The sequence below is a fragment of the Hydra viridissima genome, unplaced genomic scaffold (assembly GCF_058129835.1).
Source record: "Hydra viridissima isolate aposymbiotic clone 2 unplaced genomic scaffold, HvirCarnegie_v1 scaffold_4, whole genome shotgun sequence".
NCBI lineage: Eukaryota > Metazoa > Cnidaria > Hydrozoa > Anthoathecata > Hydridae > Hydra > Hydra viridissima.
Genome location: NW_028324303.1, coordinates 16152655 through 16167700, shown reverse-complemented (window position 1 = coordinate 16167700; position 15046 = coordinate 16152655). Strand labels below are relative to the sequence as shown.

The following is a 15046-nucleotide window of genomic DNA, read 5'->3' as shown; positions in this document are numbered from 1 at the left end:
CTTCAGCTAGCCTTTGATTAATTTGGAGGTATGTTTAGGATCATAGAATTTAGGATCATAGAATTTTCGATAACAAGAGAAGAGAAACACATGTAAAGCTGAAAGTGTAAATAAATGTATTATACATCATGTACTATCGTGTCGCATCAATCAAAGTTTTCAACTCTTCTTCTAAAGGATAAAAATCGAGAAAATAAAAGCAAGTACAGTGGGTGGACGAATAATTTTCCATTCTCTGTATTGTGTGTATATATATGTATATATACACACAGTACTGTGAATAAGTTTTAGCTTACTTATTAAAACTCGTGTTTTTTTAACATATTTGAATAATAGCTACTGAATATTTTTTATATGAAACAATATCTTTTTTCAAACAATACTAAACACTATTTTAATAAACAAAAGTAATATTTATCAAAATTTCAAATAGTTTACACATCTAAGGTGTTTATTTGCATTATATAAAACTGGTTGGGAGAAAAGGCACCAAAAGTGCGGGATGGAGTTAAGAGTGCCAATATGTTCAATGTAGTCATTGGCATTAATGTAAAAAATTTTAAAATGGTATTCAAATAATACTATTCGAACACGCATGTTTTGCAAAAATGGCTTTGAAAATGTAGGATAATGTAATCAGCCATAAACTCAAACATAACAGATAGTTACAAGTTAAAATTTGAAATATTTTTACAAACTGTACCAATATGAAGCCTTCAAAGCAATAAACAAAAATGCAAGAACAGATTAATAACAAACGAGCGAGATACGAATTGGTTCAGATCAGCATATGTTACCGGCAGGGAGAAAAGGTACCATAAGTACGGTCACTAAATAACGAGAAAATCAGTAAAGTAATACAAGTTGAGGTCAAATTTTAGCTATTTTCATTCTTGATGTTTTTGCTTTGTATGTACTCTGAAGTATATTTTTGTACGACATTGTCAGATTTTAATATTTTCAGGAGGTAAAAGTTATACAACAGTGTTTTTACAGGTATATTACAAAATACAAGTTGTTGTTTACTAGTTTTATGACTTAGCAGCTTTTCTCGTAATTTGCTTGTGTTGATAGGTTGAAATAAAAGTGATACGTAGCTAACAATTTTTTTCAATGACTTTTGCAAGCTAGCAGCACAAAACCTTATTATTTTATTGTGAATAGCCATACGATTGCATTGGCATATATAGTGTACGCTTAATATTACTTTTCGTTTTTCTAAGAACAAAACTTTTTCTAGTTAGCTTTTTTTTTTTTTGTATTATTATGTATATTTTTATCTAAGTGTTAAAATGGGTAAAATACACTAGTAGAACGTAACAAAGTTAGTCCTTCATGAAGAAGGCTTTTTTCAACAACAAATTAATGCAAAAAACAAAAAAATTTCAAAGACAGTCATAACAGAAATTAAAAATTTCGAATAAACTCGAAGTGGAAGACCCCCAAAGCTTAACAAAACATGACATAAAATATTTTGAAAATGTGTCCGTTAAATTGGAAAAAAACTTCCTGTAAACTGGCTTAAGACAATCAAGCTGCGACTGGTATTGTTTGATACTGAAGACGGCAGTATGTAAGAAGAAGGATTGAAGATGCTTATCGCCCTGATTGTTTACACCAAACAATCAAGCATGAGGAAGGTTCTGTTCTAGTTCAAAATATTAGATAAGTTGCAGGAGAAACTAAGATATATTATATATTCTATTAAAGCTATAACTTGATATAGTTTAAATACAATTGGTTGTCATTTAAGATACATGAAAAAGGAATAGATGCCAAAGACCTTTTTCATTATTTTACTTTATAAATTTTTAAGCTCTCCGAGGCAATATTCAGACATCACTGCTCATTTTAAAATTTCTTTGGTGTGATTTTCACTTTAAAAGGAATAATAAAAACCAAAGTGTATACGAATATATATACATATATATATATATATATATATATATATATATAAATTTATTTAAGATACATGAAACATGAAAAAGGAATAGATATATATAAATATTTATATATTTCCATGTCCTTAGCTTTATAATTGCAATACATGAAACATACTACAACTACTATGGTGTGATGTAAAGTACTTTTGCCATTCACAATCTTCACAATGACTAACTGCTTTCCTTTGGAGGAACTTGTTTATTTCTTATGCATATTGTGCATAAAGCATCACTTCCATAAACTGGTTTTCAATGAATACTAGTTTCAGTTTATTTCTCGTTTTTTCCCAATATCATCCTCTTTATGTTTTCGCTTTTTATAACTTGTTATTAAAGGCTAAGAATATCATTCTGATGAACCACTTTTCACGGTTTGCAGGTCACTTAGGGGACTGTTTATCAAAATAACGTTTGAGTTTAAACTATTTTCTTGAAGCTAAAGTTGGACTTAATAAAGAAAAGAAAAGTTTTTTTGATTTTTTTTCCTAATCCTCTTACATTTACAGTTATTTTTGTAAAATCACTTCAAAACTTTGGTTTAAGCAGATTCATTCCAATTTAAATATTTTAAAGCAATTAGCGCCAGTTTAGAATGTGTAAAAACCTATTAATCTAAATCATTGAATGAGAAAGAGCATAACGTGGATACAACCCATTGTTTTGGCTGGATACAACCTTCTGGAGTGATACAACCTTTCTAGCATGAATCTCTATTTAAATCTAAATTCTAAAATAATAAACATTGTTCAGAATTTAAAAAATAAGAAACCAGATAAAAGAAAAGAAGTGCTTGTCTTTACAGACAAACAAACTAAAAAGATTGCAAATGTATTTAAGAATGGTAAAGGAGTTACTATTAAAATGAACAAAAGTTAAGTAGCTTACAATACTAAGATAAAAGGTAGATTTTTAGGTTTATTATTTAGACTTGTATCTTCTCTCTTACCAACAATTTCAAGAATTGTATTACCAGCAATTGGTGCTCTATCTGGTCTTGCTACCCAGTAAGCACACAACGTTGAAGCAACGTATGAAATAACGTTGATTGACGTTGATCAACGTTATTTCAGCGTTGTTTCAACGTTGTGTGCTTGCTGGGTAGTGCTGCTACTCAAAAACGATTTGGAATTGAGCACTTGGAAGAGGACTCTATCATAAAAAAGGTGGATGTGCTTGTAAGATTGAAAGCAATAGAAAAATTTTTATCCTAATATAATGGATCTGGACTTGGAGAACTTAGTGATGGGTTTTATGTTAGTTGTAAAGATAAAAAAACTGGCCACGGTTTACTACTAAGATAAAATAGTCTTCTTAGCTCTAAACCTCTGTTGGGAATGATTTTGTGAGCGCACTAATTTTAATATATTATTTGCATTTAATAATTAAATGAAAAAAATATTTATCAGATAAAAAAATGCTTATTTATAAATTTATCCATCCTGATGAAGCAAAATCTTCTACAAAGAGACAACGAGTTTCATTTATAGTCAAGAAGATATTGTGATACCTGCTAGAAAAACTAAGAACTCGTCATTATGTTTTTGGTGTATCCATGTCAAAAGGAATGTTATTAATTTCTTTAAAACATATTTTAAAACGAAAAGTTGCTTTACAAAATGAGACTTTACTTCAAAGTGTTTTATGATGTTTTTATTGCTATTAAGAACAACTCTGATACTGAGATGTTGGATTGATGTTGGATTGATTGATGATACTGATGTTGGATTGATGTGGTCATCGAAAAAGGTAAAGCATTTTGTATGTTTGTTATTTGTGAGTGACAGCTTTTGTTTAAAATTTTTTTTTTTTCATTTATTATGGTAGAAATCTGAAAACTTTTATCCGACACTTCCAACTGTTCCTCAATTAGACATCGACAGCGATCATGTTGCAGGTTTTTATCCATGGAAGATTTTAAAAGATTTATGAGATTCAGTATTAACTAGAATTTGAGCAAGCCATTAGAGAAAAGTTGTGTAAGAAATGTCATAGAATCTCAAATGGAATTAACAATTCTGATATAACACAGCTGATATGGTACTAGGTATTGCTGGTGTTGGATTTTCATCCACTATTGTTGAAGCACTAGTAATAATAGCTATTGAGGCACAGCTTTAGGCTTAGGATTCAAAAGTATTGTAGGTGATTTTTTTATTAAAAGGAGTTATTGAAAAGGCTGAAAAATATATTGAAAATGAAAAAACATATCCTTAATGATAATTATGTTTCACAAGAAATGTTTTCTATTGTTCTACTTGAGTTGACAAAGTATATAAAGCAGAGCGAAGAGATAAGACACATAGTAGGAAAGATAAAGATGAAAAAACATTACTCATTAAAATAGGAAAAAAAGAAGCTATGAGCGCTGTTAACAAATATGCTTCAGGCTTTTTCACCATTCAGTGTAAACCAATCATTAACCAATCTTAGTATCAATAATTGAAGGTATTACTGGTTTAGAAAAAAACAACAAATGAGCAAAATAAGACTTTAATGAAAGCCATTACTTCTGCGAGAGATTATGATTTTAAAGCTCTTGCTTTAAGTAATGAATTTTTTAGGTCAAGTGTATTTAATACACCTAACATGGATAAATCTAAAAAAAAAAACAATCTAGTTGAACCATAAGCAGCAATAAATTTAAAAAAGTAGGCAACTAATGACACTGACATAACTTTTAGTATTAAAGATAATAAAGGTAAATTAATTATAGGTAACACTGAATTTGGTTTCTCCAATCATAGTGTTATAATAGGGGATAATGTATATAGTAGACGAAATATGAAGATATTCAAAGTCTTTGGGTATTAATGATGAAGAAAAAACCAAAGAAAAAATATGAGCTGAGAAATATTATAAAAATTATTCAGATAGATATGTTCTAAAAAGGTGCTGTAACCACAATATTCTTACCTAGTGATTTAAATGCATTACTAGAAAGACTTGAGTTGCTCTTTACTAGTAAAAGGGTTGGTAATACAGGGCTTAGAAATCAAAGTATTTCAATAGGAGATGAGTTGAAAAGACAACAAATCTTTGATGCATGTTTTTATAAAAAAAACATTGTTACTGTTACAAAAATATGTTTATTAACAAAAAACACGGATTTAAGTGAAAGTATGTCTATGGAGGTGCAGGATTTTTTTATAGCATTTCAAGGATTCTCATAAGACTACTCACAAGCAAGGGAACGAAACAAGTTACATCTGCAGCTGTGGACGCTGGTAAAAGTGCTGCCGCACAAATTGGGAAAAAGGTTTTAGATGTTGGTAAAACTCTAGAGGCTACTCTAGTTGCAACAAAACTAATAGATAAAGCTGCAGAAGTGCGGTCACGCACGCTAGACAAATCCTTGCACTAGTGCGGTTTCGCAAACTCGACAACTCACAGACTACATTGGGAAAATATGTTGGACCTAGTGTTGTAACACAAAAGCAATTGATATTTTGCAAAAGTATGTAGACCCAAAGACTCGTTTAATAGATATTAATGGATTGATTGATCGAAGTGGTAAAGTAAGATGTAAGTTGAACAGTAAATCAAAGGGATTAGGAAAGAAAATTATGACAAAGATGTTTGCAAAAGTGCAAATGCTATAAAAAAAAATTTCTTATGCATATATAAAAATATGGAATTCCGTCGAGACATTTATAAAAAATTTGATAAATTTTTCAGCTTTTTCTTCTTTCGCTTTTTCTTTTATGGGTCTTCGTGTTTACCAGTTGTTTTTAACTTTTCTTCTTTGCACTTTATTGTTTATTTATATGAAGAATTGATGAGTCATGTTGAGTATGTCTTTTCCGATCATTGTTTTTGATTTAATTCTCCCTCCTCACAATATGAATATCAAAAAGTAGTTGTAAAACTATCAGAACAGAAAAAGGAAAAGAGGAAATAAGTAAAAGTATCTGTGAATTAATATCTTAAATCTCAAGACTTGAGAGAAATAGATTGTAAGGTGATAATATGTATGCAAAGACGAATTCACAATTGCGGTCTCGCAAACTCGACAAATTATTTGGGTCGATTAAACTTCAGAGCGTAGATGTTAATTATGAAGAAAAGCTATTTGCTCAGATTGGGTGATATAAAATTTTCTTTCAAAATATTTTTCCCACATATTTGGAAATAAAAAAATATTTTACAAATATTTTAAAATATTTGCTGTAAGACAAGCATTATTACTCAATATCCTGTTTCAAAGTGTACATTAAGTTTGAAAGTACTTTAATGGCACGACTTTGGATTTTGTATAATAAAGTTGTACATGATATTAATCATTCTCTCACATAGAATGAGACAGTTTGATCAGTTGGATGTACCTGCTGTCACATTAAATTCCACTATATATCCTGCTGCGGACTATGACATTAATTTTAATCAACAAAGAATTGGTTGTATCTATGGAGATGCCGTTTCATTCATCTCAAAGTTTTGCAATATGGATGAACTTGTATCAAATCTAAATATAACATCATTTGATTATAAAACACTATTCCCTATCTTTGTTCTGATGTAAGAAAACAAGTTCTTGATGAAAGAAAGAAGAAAGTCATCTGTAACTGATATTTGCATCAAGTGCTATTTGAATGTTCCAACAAATACTCAAGTTTTAGTTGTTTTATTTTAGTGATTGTCAACTGTCAATCACTTAAAAAAAATTTAGACTTGTCAACTGTCAATCACTAAAAAAATTTAGACTTGTCAACTGTAAATTTGATGGAGAGGAATTTAGGTTGGTGTATTAGTTCTAACCGTAAAAAATCAGTTATTGGTTTCAATGCTATTTGCGAAGGATAGATATATCATTTTCATTGAATAATGTATCTCTACAAAAAAAAAATTGGTATGCTAATTGAGTTTTAAAAAATACTGAGAAACAACGAGATTAAATGTTTTTTTGATGAAACCGTTTATGATTCTGAACCATCCATTTCCGAATCGTCAAACGAGAACCAAGACGTGGCTCAATTTTTTGTCGAAAGTTTGGAAAAAGAAATAAAAGAAATTTTCGGAAAAATCGAGAAAAAAAAGATGGTTTTGACAAAAGAGGACGAAAATAATTTCAAATCCGCAACAGTTTGCCACATTTGCAATAAAAATCTCAAAGACGACAAAGTACGTGATCACTGTCATTTTACTGGAAAATATCGAGGAGCGGCTCACGACGATTGCAATAAAAAATTTCAAGTTCCAAAATTCATCCCAGTCGTTTTTCATAACTTGTCTGGTTACGACGCTCATTTGATCATCAAGAAATTAGGTGGAAAGATCACTTGTATACCCAACAATGAAGAAAAATATATCAGCTTCTCGAAAAAAATCAAAGTGGGAGAGTACATTGGAAAAGATGGAAAACCAAAAAACAAAAAAATTGAATTGAGGTTCATCGACAGCTTTAAATTCCTTTCCTTCAAATTGGATATTTTGTCTAAAAATTTAAAGCCAGAGCAGTTTAAAAGCCTTGCATTACATTTTGAAGGTGAAAAATTTAATTTGCTTTGTAAAAAAGGTGTATACCCTTACGATTGGGTGGACGGATTCGATAAATTTCAAGAAACGCAATTACCACCAAAAGAAGCGTTTTTCTCAAAACTTAGACACGAGGGAATAAGCGACGAAGAATATGCGCATGCGCAAAAGGTTTGGAACACGTTTCAATGCAAAACGTTCAGAGATTATCACGATTTGTACAACGTGTCGGATGTGTTGATACTGGCAGATGCCTTTGAAACTTTTAGAGACACTTGTATGGAACATTACGGTCTTGATCCTGCTTGGTATTACACCTCCCCTGGTTTGGCTTGGGATGCTATGCTAAAGAAAACTGAAGTTGTAATAGAGCTTATATCCGATATTGATATGCTCAACATGTTTCGAAAAGGAATACGCGGTGGAATCTGCATGATCTCCAATCGATATGGAACTGCTAACAACAAATACATGAGTGATGATTATAAACCCTCAGAACCTTCGAAATTCCTTCAATATTTAGACGCCAATAATCTTTATGGATATGCTATGAGCAAACCTCTTCCAGTTAGAGGATTTAGATGGATGACTGAGGATGAACTTTTAAATTGGAAATCCGTGCCTTGCATTCTTGAAGTCGATTTAGATTATCCTGAAAGTCTTCACGATTTACACAATGATTACCCTTTAGCTCCTGAAAGAATGCTCGTTGGAAAAGTGGAAAAGTTAGTTCCCAATTTAAACAACAAAGAAAAATATGTTATTCACCATGAAAACCTAAAACTCTATGAACGAATGGGGTTGATCACTACAAAAATTCATCGAGGTATCACCTTTGAAGAAGAACCTTTCATTAAAAAGTATATTGATCTCAACACCGATAAGAGAAAAGAAGCTACAAACGAATCTGATAAAGAATTTTTCAAACTCATGAACAACTCTGTCTTTGGGAAAACCATGGAGAATATTCTAAAACGCGTTGATGTTAGACTCATTACCACGAGAAAAGAAGCTATAAAATTATCTAAAAAAATTAAATATAAACGAAACACCATTTTTGATGAAAACGTAATCGCGGTTCACATGGAAAAGACATTTGTTTTTTACGACAAACCTGTTTTCTTGGGAATGAGCATCCTAGACATCAGCAAAACCCTCATGTATGAACATCACTACGACTACATGAAACCTAAATACGGGGATAAGCTGAAATTACTCATGACTGATACTGATTCGCTCTTTTATGAAATAGAAACGGAAGACTTTTACAAAGACATTGCTGATGACGTTGAAAGCAAGTTTGACACGAGCGACTTTCCTAAAGATCATCCTGCCGTTCAAAACTTTGCATTTGACGTTGGGTTTAAAAATAAAAAGGTCATCGGTAAGTTTAAGGATGAAACAGGTGGTAAGCAAATTAAAGAGTTTGTTGGGCTTCGTCCTAAGCTCTACTCTTATGAGGTCTTTAATGAAAAAGAAGAACACAAAAAATGCAAAGGAATTCAGAAATGTGTTGTTGAAAAGCACATCACTCATCAAGATTATAAAGAATGTTTAATGACTAAAGAAGAACAGCTCAGAAAAATGAATGTCTTACGATCTCATCATCACGATGTCTACACCGAAGAAATCAACAAAGTCGCACTCAGCTCTAACGACGACAAAAGAGTCATTTTGGAAGATGGAATACACACGTTGGCTTATGGTCACTACAAATTAAAAAAATCGACAGAGACAGAGGAAGAACACGGTGTAGAGGAAGAACCAAAGACAGAGGCAAAAAGGTTGATCGCAGAGTGCAGAAAGATAATCGAGGAAAACAAAGAAATTTCAGGTAAGTCAAAAAGGTTGATCGAAGAGTGCAGAGGGATAATCGCGGATACAAAAAGGTAAGTGATAAAGGTGAGGAGAAACAAATTTAAAAAAATTCGAAGAATTTTTCACGGATCTAAAAAAATAACAAAATAAAAAAAAATGAGAAACAAAAAAATAAATGTGGAGGGAATTGTTTTACCAAACGAGGCTTTATCCACTATTCAGTTGATGGAAGCAGCAAAAAAACTAAAAATAAAAAACTTTAGAGGAGTTTTTGTCAGAGACGCGTTGCCAAAAAAGCCAAGAAAAAAAGAATGTGGAATTGTTAACACAGGGGATTCGAGCACAGATGGGTTTCATTGGGTGTGTTGGTTCAAAGACGGTGATAAAAAATTCAGCTTTGACTCTTACGCTCAGCCACCTCTCGTCGAGCTCGTTGACTATTTGAAAAGTCCTGTCTTTTACAACAGTGAAAGGGTACAATTTGGAAACACGTCTTATTGTGGACACTTGTGTCTTTACGTCTTGAAAAAATGCGAAGAGGGAGACAGCTTTCAAGACGTTGTCAACACCCTTTGGTGATTTTTTAAAAGTTTTACTCATTTAAAAAATTTTTACCCCATTAAAAAATGATTGACAAATTCAACAGAAGCGAATTCAGTGCTTATTTTGATAATCTTACATCAGACTCAGCCAGCAACGTTTATATTAAAACGGACGGATCGAGCACCATCACTGCAGATTTGGATTACAACTCTCATAAAATCATCAACCTGGGTGAACCCACCAACGCACACGATGCCGCTACGAAAAATTACGTAGACAATCACGTGACAGGTGGTACTGGAACTGTAGTGGGAACTGCAGATTTGGATTTAAATTTTCACAAAGCCATCAATTTGAACGAACCAACTAATCTTCATGACGCCGCCACTAAAAATTATGTCGATGTGAGTTCGAGTCTATGTGTTAAAACAGATGGATCCAGCACGATCACAGGGATCATCGACATGAACTCACACAAGTTGATTAATGTGAGCGATCCTACCGCTTTAAAAGACGCAGCGACAAAAGGGTATGTAGACACCAAAGTCGCTTACAACGCTATTTCATACACCGACATCAACATGACAGCTCACAAATTGACTAATCTGTCGGAACCTACATCAGCTTCGGATTCAGCTACGAAAAATTACGTAGACACGCATGCTTCAGGTGGTACGACTGTGGGCACTGCAGATTTGGATTTGAATTCTCATAAATTGATCAACGTGACTGATCCAACCAACGCACAAGAGGGAGCGACGAAAAGCTATGTAGACGTCTTGACGCAAAAATCCAACTTTTTAGGTTTGATTCCAAATTCAAGCTTTTCATCTTTGGGGTTAAAATCGCAAACGGTGGCTGCTGGTCTGACAGATGCGGCTACGGTCTTCACCTACTCTGGAGGTCCTGGAATTTTAAGAAGGTTGTGGTTGGCTATTAATGGAACCGTCACAGGAGGATTAAGCATCCCTGGAAACGTTTTTCTTCGAATTCATACAGACGGGGAGATTAACGTGGGGAATTATTCAGAAACCACAGATGCTGTAGGTACAGACCAAATTGCTCTTGCTTGCGACTTGCTTTTTTCTCCTTTGGGTGGACCCTATTACGCCAACTCTTTGCAGGGATGTAATGTTTACAGTAACACTTCTTTGGGAGGCTATTTCACACTCGACATGCCTTTCAACACAAGCATCGAAATAAAATTGAGGAACAAAACAGCTTCACCCATTACCTACTGGATTCAGCCCTTCATCACCACGCTCTCCTCCATTCCTCCCTCTTTACCGTTTTACAAATTGTACTCGAGGACTTTCCGTTATTTCCAAACCACTTACGGAGACGAATACGTGCTACACAGCTCCAAAGGACGTGGTAATGGCGTGTTTCTAAAATACATAAGGATGCACATCATCGGAGCTTCTGGAAACTGGTGGGAGTCTAGAGTCAGAATGTACGATGCCAATTTACCTCCAGGTAATGGATCTGTGCTCAGTCCTTGGACACCTTACAGCGCAAACAATTACACCACTTTCCCCGGGTATGACAGCGACAGTCAATGTATTTTCTCCTCTTCTGGATTAGAAGATTTTTACTTGTCCTCATGGAACGGATCAAACATCAGTTCTTTTAACAACAAGTCAACGGGACTGCTGTACCAATCCAATGCTTCCATCGGGTCCACCACCACCATTTCCTTTTACAGAAATTTTGGAGAAGCAGACTCCATGCCAAGCGTTGCACCTGGAAGAAGGCTCGTCGTCACGCTCAACTCTGGTGACGCGCAAGTCGGTCAATCCGGAAGCTTTTATCTCGTGCTCGGTCAGGTGTTTATTTACGCTTAAAAGATCTGAAGGATCTAAAAATTTCACAAGTGACTAATGTACAGATGAAAAAAAAAATGAAAATGACTTAAATAAATTCTTTCTTGTTATCAAATAATGAATTCTCGACGAGAAACAATAATTACAAGAACCCGTGTAACTGAAGATGTTGAAATTGTAGAAAGCGATCCTGAAGATTTACGTTATTTTTTTTATTACGATGAAATGATAGAACGGCAATATGAGCTTTTAAACCAACGAGAAAATTATGAAACGAGAGCAAACAGAATACGCGATGAGAGAGAAAGAAACCAAGAACATGATATTATTGAACGACGTCGAAGAATTGAAAGACCTCCGTCTGAAATAATTATAACAGAACCCACTGAACCTGGTGGAAAAATTAAAGTTAAACTTATTATAAGAAGACCCTCTGTACTTGAAATTACATTAGAAGAAAAATTAACTCTTAAAAAACAAAAACGATATGAAATAATTGAAAGAGGACCAACAGTAATACTTAATGGACGTAGACAATAGTTTGAAGAACCACTACAAAGAATAAATTAAGTCATTCACAACCTTTTTTTCATAATGACATCTCATTATGAAAATGCACAAAAATGGAAATACGCAAAAAATCCTGCGCAAAAATGCCAATGAGCCAGCGCAAAAATGTCAATGAGCCAGAACCCGCTTTTTATAGTAGTTACTCTTCTAACCTATGTTATTTGAGTATCACTCACCTTGACTGTATCAAAGGGATAGGTTACAACCACACTTGAAAATCCTTAAAAATTTAAATGATTATGCTTAGCTGATACTGTATGAAAAAGTGTTAAAATTTTAAATTAACAAATTGATACAACTATTTCAAAATTATAGTTGGTGTTCTTCAAAAATTTAACTTACAACATGTGGCCTTTTTATCCATTCTAACTTTGGCGCCCTTTTCAAACTTTTTATGCTGGAATCATTGTTTTGATTTATGGTTTAGAAATCTTTGTTTTGTTCGTAAACAAGTAATAATATGAAAAGTTTGATATTTTTTTTAGATCACTGCCAAAAAAAAGACCTCTGTTGACCTTTATCTCTTGGGTTTTATCTTTTGGTTTTATCTCTTGGGTTTTACGTTCGAGGACATTGCAGCAAGACTTGGAATGGCTAAACGAACTGTGTATGATATTTTACGTCGATTTAAAATGTTTAGTTATATAAAAAAGAAATCAGGAAGTGGAAAGATAAAGACAGTGAGGACTGCAACAGCGAGTGAGCACACTGTCAGAAAATTTGTTAAATATAAACTGAAGGCCAATTCTAGAGCTAGATCCAAAAGGCACCGTATTATTAAAGAAGTCAAGGCAAAACAAGCTGTGAGAAACTTTTGTCCACCCTTAAGAAAGTACAACCAATATTTCTTCTCTCCAACTAAAAAAGGTCTTACAGTGGATTCTTTATCAAATAGCAGGGCTGATCGCTGGATTAACACCTCAAAGCCAAAAGATTCCATAAGGTTCCAGTATCCATAAGGTTCCAGTTCAGAATATAACATCCTGCTTCTATGATGGTGCTTGGAGGTGTAACCTCAAATGGCTTAAAGATCCCTCCTGTTTTTATTGATTCAAATGTCAAAATCAATGCAGATGGGTACATTAAAATCTTAGCAGAGCATTTTCGGCTATGGATTATCTCTTACTTAAAACCTGATGCCAAAGTTGTGTATCAGCAGAACGAACATATCAACAGAATGAAGTATCATGGAACATGAAATAAATCATTTTTCCGAAATTATTTTCTTGTTTACTTGTGTTCACGACCTACCATTTTAAAAAATTAGTGCAGATTTTAAGGGCGCATACTGTAAATCAAAAGTTTATGGCCTTTCCGTAAAAAACAAAATTATATGAAATTAACAAACTATAAGCAAACAAACATAAAAAAAAAGACTTTTTTTGTTTAAACATTAGTTATATGATATTGACAGTTATGATTTTTACAATTAATTTAAAGAAAAAACTCTTTCAATTTTGGAAAGGAAGTCTTTTTGAAAAAACTGTGTGAGCAGAAGCCTAATCTTTCTGGAGCTTTTGAAGTTTTTCTGATGAAATAGTTTTTTCCTTTATTTAAAGAAATACGTTTTTCACAGACTTTATTAAAGCATCTCGTGATTTGATTACAATTTATCTTTGGGTTCGGTCCCAAGATTAAAATAAAGACCATTCTTTTTTTTTTTTATTTTTTAGGCCTTTCTGACCAAAGTTAAAACTGGATACTTTCTGTTTTTCTTTTAGAGTATTTCTAATGCAATAACAGGTAATGTTCTTGCAGTTTTTTTGGCATCATTCAAATGTATTATTATTAGTTTCCCTCGTAATCTCGTAAAAATCATTAAATGCGATTAAACTCATTAAGATAGAAGTTTTCTTGGAAATTTTCATAGAAAAAAAGAACTATAAAAGCACATTACTTTATAAAGTATTTATCTAAAAATTTGGCAGAAGAACAAAATTTGACGGAAATGGAATTAAAACTTTGCGCACCTCATTTTTAAAAGCATTTTCTGGTATGTTTTCTTAATCGCACTTGCTCAATAATAAACTAAAAAAATATTGAATCCAGTGAAGTTCATAAATTCAATATTAAAAGTATCAAAGTTTTTTCTCTCAAGCCAAAAAAATGTTTATATCATATTTGGTTTCTTTTTTATGAGGAAAAAAAGATATTAAAACAATTCTAATGCACCAATTTCTTTTTTGTAAGGAGAGATGCTAAAATTATCAGGGACTTTGGCATAGTGAATTACTTTTAATTAAAAAAATATGTAAGTACGTACCCCCAACGCATCCTCCAAGAAAATAGAATGGGGTTTTGTTATTTTCTCTATCACATTTTGTGATAAGATCAGCGAAATAATTCTTTTCAAATTTGGTAAGCATTTTTCTCCAATAGTTTTTTTGTGTGAGCGAGTTTGAAGTAAAACTGTTTAAAAAAAGAACTCGCTGCATTGATATTTTTGTCGCCGATGTTTTTTTCAATGGTTTTCATATTTCAGAAGTTACCAGATTAGTCAGTAGATTATTCCGGCAGTCGATTGCAGTGAACGAACCCAATTTTCTGACAATTAATAAGATTGAATTGATTATTTATAAAATTATTTTAAAATAATATCATCATTCAGTGTAAAAAGAATTAATAACAATTTAATTATGGTTTGTTAAATAAAAAGGTTTCAAATTCTACTTTCGCATAAAACTTTCTTTCAAGCTTTTTATAAGCTCTATCATAACTCTGAACAAGAAAAATATCATAAACACTTTCAATTGAGGAACGAGTTCTCAATGAATATCAAACCTGAAATTCTGATAAATTTTAGAAATAGAAAATAAGTTTGACTAAATGAAAGGTTCTAAACCATAATTTATATGGTTAAAAAGGAAAAATATATGA

The 15046-nt window shown here is 32.5% G+C and overlaps 1 protein-coding gene across 1 annotated transcript; it reads left to right on the top strand.

Annotated features, from left to right (window-relative positions):
- Positions 1 to 6463: 6463 nt before the first annotated feature.
- LOC149890133 (uncharacterized) lies at positions 6464 to 13062 on the top strand. Its single transcript, XM_090083668.1, has 2 exons — positions 6464 to 9249; positions 12655 to 13062. Exons 1-2 carry the CDS (start codon positions 6978 to 6980, stop codon positions 12681 to 12683), a joined length of 2301 nt encoding a protein of 766 aa, XP_089939794.1. The 5' UTR covers positions 6464 to 6977; the 3' UTR covers positions 12684 to 13062.
- Positions 13063 to 15046: the final 1984 nt, after the last annotated feature.

Coding starts and splice junctions, on each gene's coding strand:
- LOC149890133 (XM_090083668.1), top strand. CDS start 6,978: ATGGTTTTGACAAAAGAGGACGAAAATAATTTCAAATCCGCAACAGTT. Junction 9,250..12,654: donor GGAAAACAAAGAAATTTCAG/GTAAGTCAAAAA, acceptor TATTTTTTTTAG/ATCACTGCCAAAAAAAAGAC.